The sequence below is a fragment of the Triturus cristatus genome, chromosome 4_2, assembly GCF_964204655.1.
Source record: "Triturus cristatus chromosome 4_2, aTriCri1.1, whole genome shotgun sequence".
Classification (NCBI taxonomy): domain Eukaryota; kingdom Metazoa; phylum Chordata; class Amphibia; order Caudata; family Salamandridae; genus Triturus; species Triturus cristatus.
Window position 1 is genome coordinate 306,063,373 of NC_140586.1, and position 24,514 is coordinate 306,087,886.

At 46.2% G+C, this 24,514-nt stretch overlaps 1 protein-coding gene across 8 annotated transcripts in view; it reads left to right on the forward strand.

The window, feature by feature from the left end:
• The window catches only part of RASAL2 (RAS protein activator like 2), an 891,981-nt gene that overhangs the window by 821,619 nt on the left and 45,848 nt on the right, over window positions 1-24,514 (forward strand). For 7 of the 8 annotated variants that reach the window (XM_085601613.1, XM_085601610.1, XM_085601618.1 and 4 more), the window contains 2 exons: window positions 3,205-3,404; window positions 22,335-23,184. In XM_085601613.1, coding sequence (XP_085457739.1) covers window positions 3,205-3,404; window positions 22,335-23,184 — 1,050 coding nt within the window. The remainder of the gene's footprint in view (window positions 1-3,204; window positions 3,405-22,334; window positions 23,185-24,514) is intronic. The other variant, XM_085601612.1, reaches the window with a different exon arrangement.

The following is a 24,514-nucleotide window of genomic DNA, read 5'->3' on the forward strand; positions in this document are numbered from 1 at the left end:
AAGTTACTTACCTTCGGTAACCCTTTTTCTGGTGGATACAGTATCTGCCTGTGGATTCCTCACTGACCCGCCCGCCTCCCCGTTGTCCACCCTTGTATACCTACAATAGTGATAATGTGTTAAAATCTATCTGGTACTGTCAAAGGAAGTGTGTTATTTCTTTTACTTACCTGCATTGACTTCAAACTGTGTGTGTTGGTTTGAATATTATGTACTGTGTATACTGTATATCTATTGTTGTCGGTCCATCTGTGTGCATCGAAGGCACGGAAAAAAAGGGCGGAACTGACATCATCACGCCGACGAGGTCCTCTTATGGCTCCAGTGATGTCAGCATAGACGCGTGCAGAGCCATGCTATTGTGACATCGGCGTGGAGAGCTACAAAAATCCAAATGTTACTGGCGCAGGAGATATTCACAAGGTGAGGAATCCACAGGCAGATGCTGTATCCACCAGAAAAAGCGTTACCAAAGGTAAGTAACTTGTTCTTCTGACATACAATCATGCTATAAGGAATTTTGGCCAAAGAAAACCACATCTGCACACCTGCTTACGGTTACTTTCATTTTGTCACCTATCTAGCAGAGGTAGATGAAAGATTGCATTCTACTAGTCATATGTTTGTTCTATACTGTTTATGGGTGATAATTGTAAAGCAACCTGTTAGCAGAGTAACTTCCAGGCGCATGACATTAAGTAAAAGGTATCTGGTTTAACTCCATGAGCCGAGAGACTTCCACTGCTTCCACAAGAATGTTTCAAACTGTACATTAAGGGAACTGTACACTGTACAATTAAGCTTTAGCTTCGACACAAGAAATGTGAACAAGATATGCTTTGATTAAGCTGTTGATAAATCAAGAAAAATCATACTAAATATCCAAAAACAAGCCAGGAAGAAGCAACTTCTCGTTGATTCTATAGCTTTTAAATTATAACTTCAAGATGTAGAGCCTTAGACACTTTCTTAAACTGATAGTCATTTGTTTTTTTCTGCTTACATGTCTCTCCGAGTCAGTCATCCACTCCCTGCGACATGAGTAGTACTCATACAAGTCCCATTCGCTGCTCAGTTTTCTATTTCACTCTTAGAATGGAATAGTAAGTACAGAGAAATAGGGACCTCACCCAACTATATTGACTTCCATTTTTAGGTTTCGTGTTAGGCTAGACCTAGGGGCTTTCTGCCCCCACTCTTCATCCATTGGTCTACTGTATCAATCAAATTTTTCTTCTATTTCTTCTGCCCATTAGTGTATGGAGCGATAGATATGACCACTTCCGCTAACTTTACTCTGAGGGATTGTCTTCTACTCTTTCACAAGAGCACAGCCATACACAAAGTAGTTCCATTCAGTTTTTTTCCCCCAATTATTTTTTTTCATATTGGCAAGGGCTCAGCAGCTCCCAGAGTAAGGCTTTAATTTTAAAAAATGGCAAAAATAAGCATTGACAAAGCCGAAAAGCTGTCTGTCAATGCAACACCAGCTGCCTTTGTTAGTGCTTATTTTGTCATGGAAGTTGTTTACGGTAAAACATTTTAGACATGAGAATATTTAACCGTCCAAAAATGGGACTGACTGCCAGAATTGCAATGATGGAATTTTGTTAATTCCTCTTCAAATTGTACCTGAAGCTTTGTCACCAAACATGCCAATTGCTATAAATTCTGAAGGGTTGGTTCATGTAATGTATATAACTACAACATTTTTGGTTGTACATTGAGTTCATATCCTCAGGCGCAATGACCAGAAGCACACGCCATCACGTGGTGTGCGGTACTTCTTCTGTTTGTTTTATTGTGTTAAACTCTGATGATTCTGCGGAGGAATTTAGCTGGACAGAATTTGTGACTTTAATGCTACAATTCTGACCAAGCAGTATTCGTGATTTGGGGGTAAATTGTAAAAGGAACAACAAAAGTTGTATTGGACGGTAGCATATAATCACTCCATATGACCAGCTATGTCCCCCACAGCCTTTTGTAGGAATTCCCACCAGAATCGAGGCTGAGGCAGTCCGAACGTTGCCTCTGCAGTTTCTATTAAAAAATCAGAATAATGTTATAAGCTAAAGGCAGTTAATGACAGATGTCTTGCAAAATCCTGGAACATTCATATATGCTGTTTTTCTTTATGGTATCCATCACTGTAGGATAGATGACATATTTTGGTAAATTAATCTGAAATGTTGAATCCAAATGTTAAAGCCAAAATGGGGGTGATCCCTCTAAAATATGCATGTTCACTGCTTGTTTGTCTGTCGGTTTAGGGGTGAAATCCCTTAATATTGGAGTACAGTTAGGGTGGCATGTTAAGATTACAGTGAGGAATATCTTTTATCTGTAGCCCTAGACTGACCACCGTGTCCGGAAGCAGTAAACCGAAAAACCTGTGAAACCCTTAAAAGTATGCTGGAGCCCAAGTGAGCTTAGTTGTTGGTCTGGGGAATGAAATTGTTTGCACTGCTACAAACGCCCTGCCACCCTGTTTTTCACACTTTAGAAAGCCCTGCCAACATTTGATGTTCTCTACTAGTAAATAAAAGGGAAGAAGACTAATATCCTTTCCTGGGAATCAGGATAACCATATTGCACCTAGAACATTAGCTAGAGGTACACCAAAATGTCCTTTCTGGAGTATTTAGTATATTTTATAACCGAAATCAAGGATTTTTAGTGAAGGTGATGGAAGACCATCCAGTTTGCTGGGACAAAAAGCCTGTCATGACTCAGAGGGCCAGCATGACATTATTGACATCTGAACACTAACCTCTTTAGAATGCCAGAGGATGAGCCGCTCTTTCACAGCCCCCTGTCTCAGCATGCATCTTTTCCTTCATGCAGACTGCTGACCCCAGTGGGTGGTGCTGCACCATTTCCTTTATGGCTAGTCATTGTTATTTTCCTTGTAGTTTGCTTTGCATGGTCCTTTTGAGTTGGAATGGCCATAGTTTGTTTTTGTTGAGCATGTTTTAGTATTATATTATTTTACCCATCCTAATTTCTTTTCTATTTCCTTCTCTTTTTTTCTCGATGCCTGCTGCACCCTGTTCCATCTTCATTCATCACGTTGTCGGTTGCGCTGCTTCATAAAAAACATATCTTTTTGTGGTATGTGTCACCATTTTGCCTGCCCGTCTTCCCTCTCTCCGCCTGCCCCTCTTGCAATGGCGGACTTTGCCTCGCTTGTTGTCCAATCAGGGTGAAAATTCCTTCCTACAGGCGACAGTGGCCAAGCTGGGACCTCTACCACGCATCCTGGCAGACATCACCAAGTCTCTTACCAACCCCACGCCCATCCAGCAGCAAATGCGACGGTTCAGCGAGCACAGCTCCAGTCCCAATGTCAGCGGCAGCCTCTCCTCTGGGCTCCAGAAAATTTTTGAAGATCCCTCAGACAGGTCAGTCTTTTCCTCTACTTAGCTCCTTGTAATCAAAATGTGATGTTGGAATTGTGCTTCACAACCATTGTATTATGATATGAAATTTGATTTATTTTTAAGTGTAAAATATGCCCTTCATTCTAAGTGTACCTCATGAGCTGTTACAGCGAAAGCGGTAACTGGTGATCAGTTACTTCCAGTTTGTGAACAAACATGTGTGTTTCTTTTCCAAACACACCCTCAGGTACAAGAATGTATTTTAAATTCCTATTCGCTGTGCATTACCTTACTTCAAGCCCTGACACCACACAGCGCCTCCAGACAGCATAAAAAAAGATATTGAAAAATTAAACTAAGCAAACATTATCATCTTTACTATCTGGCATTTTTCAAATGTGTACTGCTTAACAAAGTACCAATAATTGTGGGAAAAGAGGCAAACGGTGCTTATACATTTATCTCTGTTTTTCTGATAAAGTCATGAAAACTGGTTGTGGAAACAATATTACTGAGTGGTGGTATAACAGTGAAACATTTGGCATTTTGTAAATGACTCCATTGATGGGGTCTATTTCTCCCAAATGGCAATGGATCATAGCTCCACTGTACAAAAACCGCAGAATATAGCCCTAAAAGTGCTACCACTGATGCTGTAAAAACATTCTTTTAACTGTTAAAAGACGTAAGATTTTCTGTGCTAGTTGATGCGACTAATGCAAAAGAAACAATTGATGGACGGAATGCTGGACAGTGCACACATTCCCCCCCAGTCACAAGGATCTGGGTTAAATTTATCGTTCTTGTGCTTACCACACCAACCCTGTTTGGACCCAGCCATATGCAAATCAGTCTTGACCTTGTTTCTCGTGGGAACAGTCCAGCCCGAACAGCCAGGCCAGGTCCTCTCTGGACCGTAAACAAGCATCCTGGGACTGGTTTCAGTGCATCACCCAGGCTAGCTTGAATCCAGTGGTGTAGTGAGCACGGGACCCACGTCTGGGCATACCCTTCCCACTAAGGGCGACATATGCAAAAGAAACAATTGATGGACGCAATGCTGGACAATGCAGACATTCACCCCCAGTCACAAGGATCTGGGTTAAATCCATCTTTCTTTTTCTCACCACACCACCCCAGTTTGGACCCAGCCATATGCAAATCAGTCTTGACCCTGTTCCTTGTGAGAACAGTCCATCCCGAACTGCCAAGCCAGATCCTCCCTGGACCCGAAACAAGCATCCTGGGACAGGTTTCAGGGTGGTCTGATGCCACTAAGACCTTATAGCGACTTCCCTGTTATCATCTGGTAACTTCTCTCCAGAATTCCTGTTACTGAGGACATTGATAACTGCAGGGAGGGAGATGTCGATAGAAAGAATAGGGGTTCTTTCAATCGAGGGTCGCCTTACAAATGAGAAATTAGCGAGAAAGTCAGTCATTTGATTCCCACTTCTCCACAGTATTATACTGTTAGGCGACCCTACTTTCAGCATGCAGAGTACCTGAGTGATCATTAAGAGGTAGTAGAGATTGTGGAGTTCAGGAAAGGGTAGCATTGAGGGGTAGCAAGAAGCATTTAAGGTTTAAGGAACGGTAGCATTAAAGGGTAGCAAGAGCTATTTATGTTTCACAGAAGGGAAGCATTAAGGGGTTTTAGGGTTTAGGAGTGGGTACTGTTAATGAATAGTAATGGATTTGGAGGGTTTAGGGTTGGGTAGCAGCAAGGAATAGTAAGGGCTATGTAGGGTTCAGGGAAGGGCAGCAGTACGGCATTTGCAGGTTTCAGGGATGGAAGGTTCAGAGTAGTATGGAATTAAGTGAGGGTTTCTTCGGGTTCAGGGAAGGGTAGCGATTAGCAGTAGCATAGTGTTAGACCTGGCATCCTTGGCATGGTTTCCCCTGACTTTGTGCCTCTACCACCTGTATTTTTGCTGGCTTAGATGCTTTGGGCACTTTGCCACTGCTGATCAGTGTCAAAGTGCAAGTGCTCCCCGTATACATTAGTATGGTGATTGGTTCTCCCTGATTGGCATGTTGGTTTTACCAATAAGTCTCTAGTAAAGTGCACTGAGTGTGCCAGGGTTGGTGAGTCAAACTCTACTAGTGGGCCTGCAGCACCGATTGTGCCACCCAGCTGAGTAGCCTGAAAAAGATGTCTCAGGCCTGCCACCGCAGTGCCTGTGTGCAGTTTAACTGCCATGTCAGCTTGGCAAGTGCATCCACTTGCCAGGCCCTACACTTCCATTTGTATGTGAAAGGTAGAACATGTACTAGTATGTGTAACATGTCCTGGTAGTGAAATACTGCCAATTTAGTTTTTCACTATGGAAAGGCTACTTGCCCATAGGACAGAATGGGGGGGTGCTTTGTAACCTCTTACAAGCATATCTTCCCATAGGAACAAAGTAGCCAAGTGGAGTTTGATGTCCCTGAGATCAGAATTTAATAACACATCTTTTAGTAAGGATGTTTTTTAAATTGTGTGTTTGAAAGTAGCACTTTTAGAAAGTGACTATTTTCTTGTCCAACTATCTTCCGTGCCTCTGCCTGTTTGTGGATTGACTGTCTGGTTTCAGCGTGGGAGAGACAGAGGATGTGCATTCCTTGTAGATAGCCCCTGGGGTAGGTTGTGGTGTGCCTGGCTCTTCCTGAGTGACCCAGCCCTGAGCTGAATAGACCCTGGCTGCATGTAGAGTGATGGGAGGAGATTCATCTTACACCTGAATAGAGCATGGCTCCCTTGCACAATGCTGTCTCCAGCCCCTGGGGTCATGCTGCACCAAGTGAATGCAGAACTGGTTTGGACTGGGTTCAGAGACCCTGACTTCAAAGACATTTTGGGGTGTAAGTATGTGCCCTAAATCCCCAGTAAATTAGACTACTTTGTGATCAAGAGGAACCTTTGCCCAAGAGAAGAGCTGGAGAGACTGGAGGAGAAACACTGCCCCTCTGCTGTGTGCTGTTTGGAGTGGCCCTGCAGTAGCTGATTCTGCTTTGGAAAGGAAAAGGGACTTTGCTGTGTGCTATGTCCACCCCCTGCTTGAAGAGGAGTCTCCAAGGGCCTGTGTGAACTTGCATCCTGTTGCAGAAAACTCAGGGACATCAAAGTTTCCAAGTCTGTCGCAACGGTGCTGTGTATGAGTGTCCTCGCGCAGTTCTGCCTGCACTGCAACCTTCGTGGAGTCTGCAGCGCTAGGGGAGGAAGACGCGGAGGGTCTGCCAAGCAACTGTTTACCTCCGGCCATGCTTTCCCCTTTGCAGCCCAGGAAGCCGTGACACGCTTCCACGAGAGCTCTTAGTGGGCCGCCCGATGCACAGGCAGTAGTGAGAAAGGGACAGCGGAAGCCCACCGAAGCCCCCGCCTGTGGTGTAGGCGTACGCCCCAGCCGGGGTCTCCCCCTCACTGAATAACAATGCCCAGAGGTGCACAAGGGACTGACTAACCAGGTAACGCTCAGATCTGAGTTCTGAGCCACCGCATGTCATACCACCTTGGGCGGGTGGCGGACCTGACAGGAACTGTTCTTTTTCGTGGATTCCGATAACGGGGCCCCCTCTCCTGGTGACACAATCGACCTGTACCTGCATGCAAGGGATCTGCAGTAACGGGAGCATGTTTTTCTCATTTTCATAACTATTGGAGGCGGAGAGCATATGGCGGCATAACATCTTTGTGGCTGACTACCGGAGTCAGTATTACGATTTGTGAAGAGGTTCAGTGACTGAGGTACCTTTTCTTTCTGTTACCAGAGAAGAGCTGTGACCACAGGGGCACCGCCATGCCGGTGCAAGAGACATGTGCTTGCAATAATACAATTACGGGAGTTTAATGCAGTCTTTTGAAATAACCTACATCAAACCTGTGACTCTTTGACCCTATCGCTTTTGTTGGCAGAAATACAGAGTATGTATTTTTCTAGATACCTTAGTGTGGAGTGTCCTTTGTGGTGGGTCTAAGGTGACATTGGTGCGTGCGTGAGAGTGTGGTGCGCTTTACACATTGCCCCTGGGATAGGCCTGCCTGCTCTGCCAAGCTACCAAGGGGGTTAGCAGGGGTTATCCTTAGTGTATGACCCCCTTATCCTGACTGGAGTGGTGGTTTCTACCTGGCTTAGGCACTTGCCCTAGCCAATCAGAAAACCAATTTCTAACACATAGGGTTTTTAGGGTCAGAGAATTGAAGCATTAAGGCGTGGTAAGGAATTTTAGGGATCAGGAATGGAGTAGCATTATGGGGAAGGAAGGAGTTTATAGGCTAACGAAAGTGTAGCATTAATGTGTACTAAAGCATTTCTAAGGGACAGGGAAAGGTACCATTAAGGGCTAATAAGGATTTTTAGGGTTCAAGGAAAGGTTGCATTAAGGGGTAGTTGAAGGTTTTTATGGTTTGGATAGCACTAAAGGGTAATAAAGAGTTTGATGGTTTCAGGGAAGGGTAGCGTTATGGGGTTTGTAGGGTTCGGTGAAGGGTAGAGCTAAGGGACAGTAGAGTTCTTTTTTAGGATTCAGAGAAAAGTAATTTAAAATTACTGTAGATTAAATAGGTACGTTAATTTAATTTATATAACAATATTGCATTAAAGTAAATTGATTATAATAGTAATAATGTATTTTCTTAAAGACTAAATATATAAAAATTTATAATTCACTTTTAAGAGACAAGAACCTTAAAAAAGCCTCTCCCGCCCATAAATCGTAACACTGGGAATTATAAAGAAAAAGCACCATTATCTCCAAGGAGATCCATGTTAAGGTATCTCTGAAGGTGGTGATGAGAATGGATGTGGTGAGGTGGATGGGACTGCAATACGCAAAAAAAAAATTGATGGACGGAATACTGAACAATGTCAAACACCACCACGCTATTGCGGTTTGGACTAGACCTAGGCCTGGGCAGAGTACCGCATAGCCACGAAGTGACCAATAAGACTATGTCCCGCTACGCGGAGTTCCACTAGCGGCAGTGTGAGTTAGGTCATGCAATTCACGCTGTTTTTAGCACCGGGAGTTTGCACCGCCCTGGAAAATCAGCGCGAACTGCACCATACGCAGCACAGAGGGCAGTGCTTCTTTCTGACGCTCAAGTTGATTTTCTACTTGAGCGGCAGCTTCCTCAATGTGAACTGATGGTTTCGCAACGGGAGCGGTCACTACAGCCTGCATTGAGAATTCTCGCTGGGAGGTGGTCTATTATTGGATTTTTCTCGTTGGCGAGCGTGAGCAAGTTAAAAACTCAGCTTTGCATTGCGGCGTTATTCGGAACTCCGCGTGCTCTGCAGAGTGCAGAATACTCTCCAAACTCCACAAACGGAGCAGAGTTCACTGCCCAGGCCTAGTTTGGACCCAGCCATATGCAAATCAATCTTGACCCTGCTCCCCATGGGAACAGCCCAGCCCAAAATGCCAGATCCGGTCCTCCCGGGATCGGGAAAAAGCATTCTAGGACCAGTTTCGGAGTATCTTCCCTCATCAGCCACGATAGGCTGAATCCAGCAGCATGGCAAACACGGGACCCACATCTGGACTTACCCGTCCCACTTGGGGTGGTAAATGGAAAAAGAAAAATTATCGATGGAATGCTGAACTATGTCTAACACTCACCCCAAGTCAGAGATCTGGGCCTAAATCAATCGTTTTTATTTTGTTGCTCACCATGCCATTCCAGTTCGTATATGTCTGAGTCCAAACTAGAATGGCGTGTTGAACAAAAAAAATGGATTTAAGCCCAGATATCTGACTGAGGGTGAGTGTTTGACATTGTTTTGCATTCCGTCCATCAGTTGTTCTTTTTGCATGGGGCTTCAATACAGCAACATGTTTCTCATGACTGCCCTCCTCCCTTCTGTTCTGTTGCCCGAGAAGAACAAACCGCATGATGATCTAATTTTCCAGGAGACATTTAGCATTGCAGTGACATGATTTTGACCTAAAGGACCAGTTCTGTTGTAACACAATAGTTAGACTTGAAAAGGAGCTCTTGCTCACACAAGTTGAGAATAAATGATTAGAGCAGCTAGAGGAAAAGCACATTTCTCTTCCAGGGGATCCTCATCAATAGTCATAAGCACATGAATATTCCCGCCCATGTGCGGGACCCCGGAAACACACATGTGTGGAAACATGTATGTAGCTCTATTAATATATCTCTATATATATAAAAACACAATGCAGCCTTCCATAGCAATGCTGAACAATGTTGTAAGAAATTCCCCTGTATATAAATACATTCCAATAAAAGCAGGGAGAAAATGCACGTTTGAAAAACTGCTTAAATAAACAGCAGGAATCGCCATCTTACAAGGAAGAATGAGAAAACATTGTCAGCACATAGGCTGCATTGCAGAAAAACCTCACTGTAGAAAGCTGAAAAGCTAACCCACAGAAACACACAGATAAACTGGCACCGTGCCTTTAAGTCAGCCATGACCCCTAGCTTCCCATCATGCCTCAGGGGTGACAGTTAGGTCAGTTGTTCTTACCGGCTCCTCCTGTCAGGACCCTGGTTACTTCAGCTCTAACTTTTTTCTGATTTCTGCCAGAAAATACTTCTCTTTTTTCGTCAAAAGCTTTTTACTTCAACGTCTTTTTGTTGTTGGGAGTATATTGCTGCTATTTTTGAGAGAGTTGAGCATTATTTTCCAGTCCAAAATGCCCTCTCTATTTGACTCTTGCCCTGCCTGTGGCAAGAAGAAGGCTAAAACAGACTCCCATCCTGTTTGTATTCTCTGCCTGCCTTCTGATGATAATACAAAGACCTGTCAGCATTGCCAGCTACTGTCCAAAAGAACTGTTAAGGACAGGGAGAGGATTCGCCTCTATGGGCTGGCTGAGAAGAAGAAATCTCCTTCAAGAGGCAGGTCTCCGATGAAGAAGAGGAAAGAGAGAGCCACTACTCCATCTAGAAGTAAGGTTCCAATCTGCTCTCCATCGGCGTCGGGCTCGGCGCCGCAAATTCCTTCATCGGCAACGAAAACGTCAACAAGAAGACCATTGACATCGGGCTCGCCGTCGAGAGAACACCGGTCGTCGACGAAGACAACACGTATGTCAGATCCTCTGCCGTCGTCAACCCGGTGACGATCGGCGTCGAAGAGTAGATCTCCGTTGTTGCGGGCACGCCCAACGTCGAGGCATGGTTCTCCGTCGTCGCTGGCGAGGCGGCGTTCGACGTCGAGACATGTTTCGCCGTCGCAGGGTCAACAGCGATCGGCGTCGAAGCAGGCGTCTCGCCAGGCCTCGTCACCAGAGGCAAGGCAATCATCACCTCGAGGGCTGGCTCCACGCCTGCTGGGTGTCTGGGACTCCTCCCAACCCGGCCCTGAAAGGATCAAAAGACACTGGCAGGAAACCCCGACAAGCGACCCCCAGGTGACAAGACCCCTGCCTGCACAGACTCCGGACATCAAAGAGGGGTCGACCTATAACAAGGGGTGCTCTGGGACTATCCGGAGATTCGCCTTTGGAAACACCTGAGCCCTGCTGAGTGACTCGCGGCTCCCTGAAGATCGTAAGACCTCCGAACTTGTGCTTGAGCCCTGCTGAGTGACTCGCGGCTCCCTGAAGATCGTAAGACCTCCGAACTTGTGCTTGAGCCCTGCTGAGTGACTCGCGCTCCCACAGACTCTCCTGGTCCCGCCGGACCCCGACGACGACAAGCGTATCCCCCAGCTCGAGGATTGTGAGCTGTGCGCCGGGTACGCCCCTGCATTTGATCCATAACCACAAAGACTGTCCCGCTACCTCCTACCCCTCCCTGAGACTCTGTGAGCCCGTGCTCTACTTGTATATACTTGCCGTGCTGATCATAAAGATACTACGACTCCGATTTGATAAAGATTTGTTCTTAAGAACTCACGGTGTGGCGTCTCTTTGTCGTGTGGTGCCGAGTGTGCGATCCTAGATACGAGATTCCTCCCTTGAGGAGTCTCCCGCCAGTGCCCGGCTACGATACCTCGAGGGTGGGTCTCAGGATAGTCAGGGCCCCTCCGGGCTCCTCTGAGGTCGCCTTCTAACATTCGTGGCAGCGGTGGGATTCGGGCCCATAATCTAGAGATCGTACCGTGAACGGCTGACGCACCACCGACAAAGATGGCAGAAGGAAACGCCATGGTTCTCACAGAAAACGACACCAGTACCGTGTTCCAGGCGGAACAACTGGAAGAGTACACGCACAGAGAACTGAAGCAATTCTGCAAAGAACTAAAAATCGCTACCACTGGTCTCAACACCAAAGAAGATATGCAGAAGGCACTAAAAGCTTGGGTGGATTCTGGAGCCCCCTGCCCAGAAGGAGCGGTGGAGCTCCACGACGAAGCTGGACCCTCCCAAGGAGAACGCAGCAGCAACCAGGTGCGAAGCTTCGTACCAGACGGGGGCCTATCCCCGGAGGAACTCGCAGACAGAGAGAGAAGTCGCCATCACAAACTCGAATTTGCCAAACTTAAAATCGAGGGCGAGTTGAAATTAGCCGAGAAAAAGCTAGCAGTGGAACAGATGCGAGTACAAGGAGAACTAGAAGAGAGGAAACTCCAACGGGAACACGAAGGAAGGAGACTCCAACTGGAGCGCGAACGCAGCTTGAAGGAAATCGAGCTAAAAGCAAAGAGCGGAGAAGCGCGGCCCCCAGGAAACCGAGAGGCGGCCCCCCCGGCGGAGCAGAAGGTCCACATTCCCAAGGATGTGGTCAAAGAATACTACAAAAACGATGACATCCAACAGTGGTTCAGGGCATACGAGGTCACCATGACCTCCCATCGGGTCCCGCAGAAGGATTGGGGGGCCGGGTTGTGGGGACGATTTCTGAGCGAAGGGAGAGACACCCTGCTCGACCTACCAACCTCCATGCAGACCTCCTACAACCACATGAAAGAGGCCCTCCTCACAAGGTACGGCCTCACCCCGGAGATGTACCGCCAGCGGTTCCGGGACTGCAGGAAGATCCCGGGCACCACCTGGGTGGAGTATGTAAACTTCTTCAGCCGTGCATTCGATGGGTGGATCAAGGGCAGCAAGGTAACCACCCTAGAAGAACTAACCGACCTCATGTTGTGGGAACACCTGGCTGCGAACTGCTTTGTGGAACTACGCCAGCATCTGCTCGACAGCAAGCTCACGATCCGAGAAAGCTGGCTGTCGAGGCGGATCGCTGGACCAACACCCGGGTCTCCCGGGGCCCCGTAGGAGAGTACCCCCGAGCCAGTCAGGGACCACCCCGCCAGAGAGGGGGGGGAACTAGGGAGGGCAGAGAGAGTCCCAGTTCAGTCTCCCGAAAACCCAACCTCCGCCTTTCCCGGCACCTCCACCAGCTGTATCCGGCCCACCTGTGAGACGGGGGCACCGGGTGACCATCACTTGTTTCCGTTGTCAGAAGCCCGGGCATTACGCCAACGACCCTGAATGCCCCATGGCCCCACACATCACCCCGACAGCACCCCCCGCTAGACAGATAGCCAATGTAGCACTGGGGGAGGAGATTGAGTAGACCGTAGAGTGGGAACCCGCCGCCATGGCCCTAGCATCATTAGGAGATAGAGAAATGGTCCCTGGAAGCCTCCTGCCCTCCAACACGAAGAAATATGGACAGCTCGTAACGATCAATGGCCACCAAGTAGAGGCCCTTCGTGACACCGGGGCCAGCATCACCGGTGTCCTCAGTCATTTAGTCAACGAAGATCAGGTCCTCCCCAACGTCTTTTGCCCGGTAATTTCCGCTGACAATACGGAAAGTCTGTGTAAGGTAGCCCTGGTGCCTTTTGAATGGGGAGGGGTGGTCGGTAAACTGAAAGTCGCAGTGAGAACCTCCCAGCCAGTCGACTGTCTCCTGGGGAACGACCTGGAAAGTTCCCCCTGGAAACAAGTTGAGCGCAAGACCCACCTAGGGATGATGGGTCTCCCTGAGTGGGTATGCGCCACCACCCGATCTATGGCAGCCCGACTGACCCCCCTTGGGGAAGTCGAAGGCGCCCCGACCACCGAAGACAGGATGGTCCCCGCCGAGGGCCCCCACATCCCCCCACAAGGAGTGTCGGTCGCCAGCGACGAACCCCCACCTTCCGACTCCGCACAGGTCACAGAGTTAGGCGATCTGCCCGAGTTGGCCCAGTGGCGCCACGAGGGGGGCCCCTCCCGAGAGGAGTTCTGCCGGGAGCAAGCTACCTGTCCTTCCCTGGTCGGGCCCCGGCAACAAGCAGCGGCCCAGGCCGCGGGCGACCAAACTGGAACGCACCGGGTGTATTGGGAAAATGACCTTTTGTACAGCGAGCAGAAGTCGGTGGAGCTAGGATCCGCCCGGGTGCTGGTGGTACCCCTACGCTTCCGAGACCTCCTCCTGGGCTTGGCCCACGACGTCCCCCTCGCAGGCCACTTGGGCCAGGACAAAACCTACAGTCGCCTCGTGACTCACTTCTACTGGCCCAGAATGAAAGCGGATGTAGAAGCCCACTGCAAGTCCTGTCCCACGTGCCAGGCTAGTGGGAAGAGCAGAGGAAAGCGCAAGGCTCCCCTCCAACCCTTCCCTGTCGTCAGTACTCCTTTTGAACGAGTCGGGATCGACATCGTGGGGCCCCTGGACCCCCCAACCTCCCAAGGTCACCGCTTTATCCTCGTCCTGGTGGATCATGCCACCCGATACCCTGAGGCTATACCCCTGCGCACCGTCACAGCCCCCGTGGTGGGCCAGGCGTTGATGGGAATCTTTTCCCGTATGGGTTTTCTCCGCGAGGTCGTGAGCGATCGCGGTACGAACTTCATCTCCAAATACATGACGTCCCTGTGGCAACAATGTGGAGTGTCCTATAAGTTCACCACCCCGTACCACCCCCAAGGAAATGGCCTGGTAGAGCGGTTTAACCGGACTCTGAAGGGGATGATCGCGGGCCTAGAAGAGCCCCTCCGGCGTAAGTGGGACGTCCTGCTCCACTGCCTCCTGTTCGCCTACCGGGAAGTCCCCCAGAAATCCTTGGGGTTCAGCCCCTTCGAGTTACTCTACGGGCACCCCGTCCAGGGGCCCCTCAGCCTGGTCAAGGAAGGGTGGGAGGCGGCGCCCCGAGGGCCCCCCCCCCGAGATGTGTTCCGATACGTCCTGACCCTCCGAAACCAGACTAGGAAGTTCCGAGAGCTGGCCGAGGCCAACCTGGAGGCGAGCCAGGAAGAGATGAAGCGCTGGTTCAAGGTCTGTTCGTGTATCCATACCTAGACGACTGGCTGGTGAAGGGATCATCCCCCCACATGGTGCAGGAGCACCTTCACATCTGCCTAGACCTCCTGCAACGCTTAGGCCTTCATGTCAACGTGGAAAAATGGGTTCTTCAACCGACCCAATCACTCCACTATCTGGCCGCCACCCTAAACTCTGACCTCGGAAAAGTGTTTCCTTCGGAGGAGAGATTGTCATCAATGAGAGTCAAAGGCAACGTCATCCTTCAGACTCATCAGCCATCAGTACAAGTGGCTTCTCTGCTGGGGTCGATGGCATCTTGTGTTTTTCTCATACCCAGAGGCAGATTGAGCATGAGACCGTTACAACAAGATCTGGAGGACAAGTGGGACCAATCCTTGGGTCAGTGGACCGACCGGATTATCCTCTCGCCATCAGCAAAGATGTCCATTCTCTGGTGGTTACAACCAAAGAATCTTCTGGTGGGAGTCCCATTCCATCAAACTCTGCCAACACAATCCCTGATCACGGATGCCTTCCTTTCAGGAATGGGGAGCACATCTGGGTCATCTGCAAACTCAGGGCAGGTGGACCAGCAGGGAACTGACCTATCATATCAACATGCTGGAACTGCGGGCAGTTCATTTAGCCCTCAAGGCTTTTCAACCATCGATTCAGTCCGAATCGATCCTAATACAAACGAACAATACAACCACCATGTATTACTTGAACAAACAAGGTGGAACACGCTCTCGCCCTCTGTCTTTAGAATCCCAGGCGATCTGGCACGGGCTGCTAGCCTGAAACCTATCGATCACAGCAGTGCACCTACCGGGAGAGCAGAACGTACAAGCAGACACCCTCAGTTGTCACTTCGACGAACAAGAACACTGGGTGCACAACGACGAGGTGGTGGCAGACATTTTTCATCAATGGGGTAATTCCTTCATCGACCTCTTTGCGGACGATCAAAACCAAAAATGCCACGCCTTCGCATCCAGGTTTTACCGACCAGGAACGAGGGGGAATGCTCTTATGATAGACTGGTCAGGGACGTTTGCATACGCCTTTCCACCCCTCCCTCTCATTCCGAAGTGGCCAAACTGATCCGATCCAGCATGACAATGATCCTCATAGCACCAGACTGGCCTCGCCAATGGTGGTATCCGGACCTGTTGCACCTATCAGTGTGCCCGCATCGGAGACTCCCGTGCAGGCCGGACCTCCCGACCAAAATGGGAAGGAAGATCCCGCACCCCAGCCTTCCCTCGCTCAGCTTGACCGCATGGCTCCTGAAGTCATGCAGTACGGACATTTGAACCTCCCTCAAGATTGCATGGACATTTTGCGGGAGTCAAAAAGACCATCCACGAGGAACTCATACTCCTTTAAATGGAAAAGGTTTTACTTGTGGTGTGTCCGTAATGGGTGGAATCCAATTCACAGGCAAGAAGAGGTAATCTTGTCCTATCTTCTCTACTTGGCCAAATCTGGTTTGAAGTATACATCCATAAAAGTGCATTTGGCTGCCATCACGGCATATAGAAAATTGCCTAACCAGCCTTCGTTTTTTCAACTTCAGGTGGTCAAGGATTTCCTACAGGGGTTGAAGAAGGTTTATCCTCCTGTCCGACCTCCTTCTCCACCTTGGGAGTTGAATCCTCCCTTCGAACCCATTCATAAGGCCACATTACAACACCTTATATGGAAAGTAGATTTTCTAGTGCCTATTACATCAGCACGCAGAGTGAGTGAAATCCAAGCACTCTGTTCTAAGGAACCGTATACGGTTTTCCATCATAATAGAGTGGTTATGCAAACTCACCCTTCCTTCCTGCCCAAAGTAGTGTCTGATTTCCATGTAAATCAGACAATTTCTCTTTCCTCTTTCTTTCCCAATCCTGCTACACCAGCAGAAAGGTCTCTTCATTCATTAGACCTCGAGAGGGTTCTCAAATTTTACTTGGAGGGAACAAAGTCCATTAGAAAAGCTGAGCAATTGTTTGTAAACTACGGCTCTGTTAGAACAGGCTTTCCAGCTTCTAAAAGATCCATTTCACGATGGATAGTGTCTTGTATAATGTTGGCCTACCAAATACCGAACAAGCCTCTGTTAGCCTCCCCTAAAGCTCATTCTACTAGGGGCAAGGCTGCTACTGTTGCATTCTTACACAATGTACCGATGGCCGAGATTTGCAAGGCTGCAACTTGGAAATCGGTCCATACATTTAACAGGCATTACTGTCTGGATTCTGAGCGGATACCCAAGTAGGCCAGACCTCCTTGAGGAATCTGTTCCAATGTTAACTTGTTTTGGAGTCTTTATATGCCTTTCTGTTTACTATGTATCTTGATTGTACTATGGTTACTTGCCCGCAGGATGAGGGGATGGGCTTGCTATTCTGTTCATGTGCTTATGACTATTGATGAGGATCCCCTGGAAGAGAAGGATAAATTACTTACCTGTAATCCTAGTTCTCTTCCAGAGGTATCCTCATCAAAGTCATAAGCAACCCACCCGCCTCCCCGGGCAAGTGAACAAGATACATATCAACTCGTTGTGCTATGGTCTGCGGATCTCCGCAAAGAACAACTGACCTAACTGTCACCCCTGAGGCATGATGGGAAGCTAGGGGTCATGGCTGCCTTAAAGGCACGGTGCCAGTTTATCTGTGTGTTTCTGTGGGTTAGCTTTTCAGCTTTCTGCAATGCAGCCTATGTGCTGACAATGTTTTCTCATTCTTCCTTGTAAGATGGTGATTTCTGCTGTTTATTAAAGCAGTTTTTCAAACGTGCATTTTCTCCCTGCATTTATTGGAATGTATTTATATACAGGGGAATTTCTTACAACATTGTTCAGCATTGCTTTGGAAGGCTGCATTGTTTTTTTATTTATATATATATATATAGATATATATATATAGAGCTACATATGTTTTCACATATATGTTGTGTGTTTCCGGGGTCCCGCACATGGGCGGGAATATTCATGTGCTTATGACTTGGATGAGGATACCCCTGGAAGAGAATTAGGATTACAGGTAAGTAACGTATCCTTTCTGTAGAAGCCCACAACGTCTGCCCAACCAAAACATGTACTTCTGTCCACCAACATGTGGGTGGTGCCAAAGCCCTTTTTTAGATTGATCACATTGGTATGACGATAGCTGTGCTGTCAACCCAGGCCTTAAAAGGAGATGTATGTGGTATTTTTGTAGGTGAATATATCTAAAGGCGAAGCTCTATACACGGTCAAAGGCAAGGATACAGTCAATGAGTGATGGGAGAGGTAGCAAAAGTATACTGTTACTGAACTGTGCAGTGGAAGGTTCCACTATTATCACAAATAATAACCTGGTGTAAAATATGGCATCTGGAACTCAAAAGTCTCAATTTAGCAGCAAGGCTTTTTTAGAATTTGTACTAATTAAACTGCTGCAGTTTTAAGATTAAAGACTACCATCACAGTTTAGTGTTAGCAGTAAAATTAAACATTTGTATTAACTTGTCATGTTAAGCCTTACCCAAATGCATCACAGAGATTAAATTGTCATAATTGAGTATATCATGCATATACTAGACAGTACCCTAAGTTATACACCTCTTAAGATACATTTAGCCACCATTTCCACTTACACAAAAATGCCCCATTTGTCCTCCATACATGATCTCATAGCCAAATTGGAACCAAAATATAGTTCTGCGAAGATTATAGCTAAGTGCATTTGAACCAGTTTATAGAGGAACTATAAAGAACGCTATATTGAAAAAAAGTATTTTAATAGTGGTTACACCTTTACAAATGTGGCACATCTTTACAAAGGGGTTAGTGTGATCTGGGCACTTATGGTTCAACACCCTTTTCTAGCAATCCATGGAGACAGTTGTCTTAAGGACTATCCCCAAAATCATTCCAAAGGTGGTATCATTCATGTCAGTCAAATGATTCAGTTGCCATCATCTTTTCAACGTCCTACAACTCCAGCTGAAAGGGTGCTGCATACATGGGATGTTAGGACTATAATGTATTATGTAGAGGAAACAACATCATTAGGGCAACATTTATATCTTTATTTGTATTTATTGTTTAGCATCTGCCGAATTCCACAAGGACAAACGAGGGGCTCTCTGGCCTCCATTTGAAACGTATCACTGAATGTCATTTGTGCTGTGGCACCTTAGTCTTTGATGTCCTCGTTTACAAAACATGTCCTAATTCAATCTGAAAAGGAAGATCATGTGTGACAGACGAAGTAAAAACATTTCCTACTACTTTTACCTACACACTCGCCTTAATGGAGCAATGCTGCTTTATGATCAGATGATCATCAATATCACTGTGAATCTAGAAGAGTTTTAAGCTGCAAAACCATACATCTAAATAGTTTTCTACCCTGTGCCCCAATACTCTGCAGCTTTTGACACCAAATGAAAGGATGACAAGTCTGAGGGGAGAGACCCAGAATGTTTGGTACAGTGAACATGTGCATTCTACAGAGTGAGATTCTTTTGGGCCCACAATCAAAAATGAAATCCTTCGGAGTACAGACTCTATTGCTCTCCTCTGTCTCCCTGTTCACCTCTACTCATGTGAGGACTACATGGGCACATTGTTCTTTGCCATAACCCAGTGTGCTCCTTGGCATGCCGGCTGGTATGACAGACACGCACAGTTGGCTGCATCGCAGGCATCTAATGTACCTATGAGTCAGATGTAGGTTTGTTCTGCCTGGAACAGGGTCAGCCCGGTTTCATTTCTAGCCGTAGATGCGGATATAATTGTGGCCCAATCTGTGATGCTTTTCGGATTCTTTTCCAGGACTCACGTTTCTAATAGAGAGTGAATGCTCCAAAGCTAACATTAGAAACACTTTAAGCTTCAATCTTTAGAGAACATATGTGACGCGTTGCTTTAGATTAGAGTTCCTTTGCAATATCTCACAGGGATAGTATTTTAAGCTGCCTGGCCCTCTGTTGATTGTTGCTGTTACTGAGCCACCCAGACTCATTTCCCCATCAGACTTAAATATCAGTCTACCAGAGGCACTGCCAGTTCTAGTTAAAAAGCAAATGGTAAAAAGAGATACAGAACCAGTACAGAAACAGCACAGGACATATTTCAGAAGCATTGCTGTGTGGAGTGCTGTGACTGGGCTGGTGCTAGTTGTGGTAGCTTTAGTTACACATTTACATTGGAATCTGCTCTATTTAAATGAGGGAAACTTTCTACCCCAGCACCTTGCATTCCTTAGGGTGGAACTGCTACGTATTGCGCTCACTTGGTAGTGATAGGCAAATGTTTGTATGCATCGGACAGTGCTTTTCTAGCTCAAACCTAACTGTGAAGTAATGGAGTGCTTGCGCAGTTTGGTGCGGGTAATCTAGGATCTTTTACGAATCTGGGGTGAATTTTGAGCTGAAGAATAGGGTGAATGAAATGAAGTGACAATTAGATTCAGCACAAGAAAAACCACTTTCAAGGTAAAATGCAGTGTTGTTGGTCAATTTCCGCTGTAATATCTTTCACTGTGTACAGAGTCTACATTAGAAAATGTCTATATTTGTTTGAGTGCAATGTAATCATTTCAATTCGTTCGGAATTGTTATTTGCAGTTTGTACCATGCCATGGCTAAATGTGTCCAGAATAGAATTAACCCAACAACATTCTCTAAACTTAGAGTCCAAACTGACATAAGCAGTGTTCTAGTCAGTTTTGCCTAGAGAGCCTAAGACTAACAAATCAAAGGCCTTGAAGCCTTGATTGATGAGCTGCAGTGGACAAACATAGCAGTATTCATGATCTTGTTATCCCTTTCATCCGTTTCATTGTACTATATAGAACACTTCCAGCAATAACAATTTTAACATGAAAATGCATAGAACAAAAAATAAAAGTTGCATGGAGAATCTTGCATACATGGTCAAAGGTTTTGTAAGTCTTTTTGCTTAAAGACTTAAAAATAGTGTAACAAGGTGTGCGCTAAATCTTTGTGAAGGTATGTTCATAAGTAACAATGGCAACCTTCTAGATCTCAACGAGAGAAATTTATCTGGAAGTACGTTTCTTAGAATCCTATGGAGTGGATGTCAGTCCTAAAATTACAATATGTTATTTGACTAACGGACGTTTTCCACCAACTATCTGGAAATAGATTTGCTAAGTAGCAATTTTCCCACTAGCATTCTGACTAAAGCCACACTCAGCTTCTTCATGTTTTCCCAGCTGTTTGGTCTTTAACTGCTAAAGTAAAACCAAGGTAGAGATGAGAATGTGATGCTTTTATAGGGTAAGCATGCGGTGTGCAATGTATTATATACATTTGGCACAAATTTAATTTTGTAAGTCGCCAGTCTAGTTTCAGTTTTTCTTTTCTCAGTAAATTTCACAAATCGTTGACGATCCTGGGGGCCTAGAAGAATGATAATGTTACTTTGGTGAGTAACATTCTCAAAATAGTTACCTTTTGAGCACAAAAAAAAGGTCCTCAGGAAGCAACATGTGTCCTCGTTTCAGTATCTCCCACCTTTGGGCACTACGGTTCGGTCCCTGGATGTCATATTTTCCCTAACATTTCAATTGGTCCAGTACCTACATCACAAATAAGCCCACTTTGTATGGTAATTATCCCCTGGCTAACTGATGTTGTTTATCTAACTCCCTGTTATCTAGTGATCCCCTCCAGTGTCTTGACAACATGTTTGCCCCTTATTAAGCTTACTCCTTCCTCCAGCTGTAACCTTGGTGTCATTTTCTACTTTACATTGACAAGAACCACTGACATCTGCATGAAAGACTTGCCATAGTTCCTCCACGCTCCTCACCAGCATAATGAGATAATCCTGCTTTTCCTTAAAAGATCCAATTCATTCTTTATTTGAATATGTTAGACTTCAGCTTGGATCTCTATCTCAGACATTGAGCACTGCTGAATTTTTTCATATCGTCCCTTTCTGCTGCAAATGGTATTCCTGTAGGATTCTCATAGTTATCGCGCCCACCTAGCAGCACCATTTGTTTTTGTTTTTGATCAATTCTTTATTGTGTTTCTTTCAAAAATAATAATACAACGATGCATGTACCATAATTTGAATGGAATTATTGCAAGAACATACAAAAACGAATAAAAGGGAGAGGAGAAGTCAAGAGTAAAGGAAAGCCCTAATGTTTAATCATTGATGGCCCTTCTGAAAGCCTGTTAGCCAGGCCATTGATTGATGATGAAAGGATATGAGAAAAATACATGAAGCAAGCGTAGCAATATATTATTACCATGCAAGGCAACACTAAACCTTAACTAGAATGCAAATGTGCTATCTAATCCCTGAGTCCACTCTCCGATGTCCCTTGTCCCAGTAGGTCTGAAAAAATACTCCCATTGTTTTGAAATTGGTAAGCAGTTGTTTGTCTCTGCTCGCAGGTTAATTGAGCTTCCCTGGAATATTGCTCATATATTGAGGAATGCAGCCACTGGTCCTTCAGCCTTTTGATATGCAGTGCCTTTTCACTCAAGCTAATCAGGATAGTTTGTGAATTTAGGAATTCTCTTATGGTAATTTAAAAAAATAAAGAACTGTTCCATTTTTGACATGATACTATATACATAATTTTCCAGCAGTATCTCCCATTGCAATTTATGACTTGCCTTTTCAGAAGTCCACTGCTTCTACCTGTACTTGAAGATACTTTGCAATTCTTTATATTGACTAATGTGGCGACACCTTCTTGGGCAGAATTGTGTATGTTTAATCTGTCACCTTCTGTTGTAACAAAGCATTTTTTCTCTTCTACCAGTGATCTGTTGAAGCTGAAGTCCCCAACCATAGACAGCACAGACAGCTTTTTCCGAGGCAAGTCTCTCTTGCTGGTGCAGCAGGCATCATCACAGAGTATGACCTACTCTGACAAGGATGACAGAGAAAATATCCTTCCTAACGGCCGCAGCGTCTCCCTCATGGACCTCCAGGACTCTCATGGGACTCAGGTCGACCATGTTTCAGTGACCCCTGAGGTGCCAGTTCGTCTTACCGGCAGCCAGCTCTCCATGGTGCAGGTGGCCAGCATCAAACAGCTGCGAGAGAGCCAGAGCACTCCACAGAGTGCCCCGCAGGTCCGGAGGCCTCTACACCCTGCCCTGATCCAGCCCCTTTCTTTCCAGAACCCTGTGTACCACTTGAACAACCCACCCCCAGGCACACCTAAGGCTTCAATAGACTCCAGCCTTGAGAACCTTAGCACTGCCAGCTCCCGAAGCCAGAGCAACAGCGAGGAGTTCATTCTCAGTGGGCCCAGCAATAGCAGCATGGAGGACTTCACCAGGCGTAGCACACAGAGTGAGGATCTGACGAGACGTCACACCATACCTGACCGGCCTGTGCCAATTGCTCTGCCTAGACAAAACAGTACTGGACATGCCCAAATACGCAAGGTGGACTCTGCAGTGCTTGGCACTCGGGCTAAAGCAGCAGCATCCATTCCTCATAGTGCCTCAGTACGCAGCACGGGGAGTATGTCTGCAGTTTCCTTGTCAATGCCTGTAGAGCAGGTGCCAAATGGGAGCCGTTCTAGGCAGCAGTCCTCATCTTCTAGAGAGAGCCCTGTTCCAAAGGTGCGAGCGATACATCGGCAGCAGACACAGCCTCAGGTAGAGTTTATTCCTGTATTTCTTTATTCTTTTCCATAATGTTCAAATGAGAGACCACAGTGTCCCAAGTGTGCTATGACAGCTTTTTTAAATACTGAGTAAGCAGTATAGCCTAGTGCAATTTCCCTGTTGATGAGGCATTATCATCAAATAGTCAAATGAAGCAATAACAATCAGTTGAATAGATCAGGCCTTGCACAAAATTCATAGGAAAGACATAGGCTTTGAAATGTTTGAGAAAATGTGGCATTTTGTATTTCTTTACAAGCACACAGTTAAAGATTTCCACTTTGGATCATGTTCCCTGAAAATGCTTGAATGACTGTTTTAGATTTACTCAATTATTTAACTTCATCAAGTAGCGGATCCCTACTGCTGTTGACTTAAACCTCTTGAATGACCAGAAATCTGCACTCTTTTTTTTAGTTAAGCGACCAGCTGTTGGGTGGGGAGAGGGTCTTGAGGAGAATCGGATTTGGTTTAAACTTAGGTATGTAACTTTGAATTCAATCCAGTGAGAATGATGTGACCTTTACAGTTGTCTCAGCACTTAGTGATGTGACCAGATTCCTTGCCTCCCAAGACCAGCCTAGCTGCTGCTTGAAATACAAATCTCAACAGAAACAGGGCAGAGTTAGGAGGGCTGACAGAATGGATTTTAAAAAAATCGATCCTTAAGTAGGCAAGAGCTTATACCAAATATTGAAAATAGTGCCCAGCACCAGAGACAAGTTGCTGTGTGCAAATAAAGTGATCTAATATTCTCCAACACCGGATTTTTTAAAGACTCATTTGCTTTTGAATATATCTTCGCATCAAGCTGGGCATCTAGAAAAAATTAAACCTGAAATGTTTGCTACCACCAAACAGCTCTTTCCTAGTCCCAGTTCAGCTTGATTTTAGCCATACTAACCTGTATCTTACACCTTTCCCAAGCACCTCCCTCTCTCAAATTCTTACAGCATGGGATAGTGCTTGGGAGACCACTAGAGCCCTTCCATTTTTAATTCCCTGCGAGAATACGGTGCTTCTCTGCCTGGAGGAAGTAGCTGAGAGCATGTGTTTCCAGCATGCCGGTACCAAGCGGAGCTTTTTTCAAACAGTTTTCATCTGCCGCAAATGTTTAAAATTGACAATGAAATGAATTAAGCCCCCCTCATAATATGTAAGGAACACCTTAGGAGACTGCTGCACCTCAAGTCAGAGCAGGAGCCTGGCAGTTCCAAGGAAAATAATAAAACCACCTCTAATCCAAGAACTCAATCACAAATCAAGGTCGCAAGTCCTCATGTGGGAGATCAGGAAATCTTAGTCATGGGAGCCACAAAGG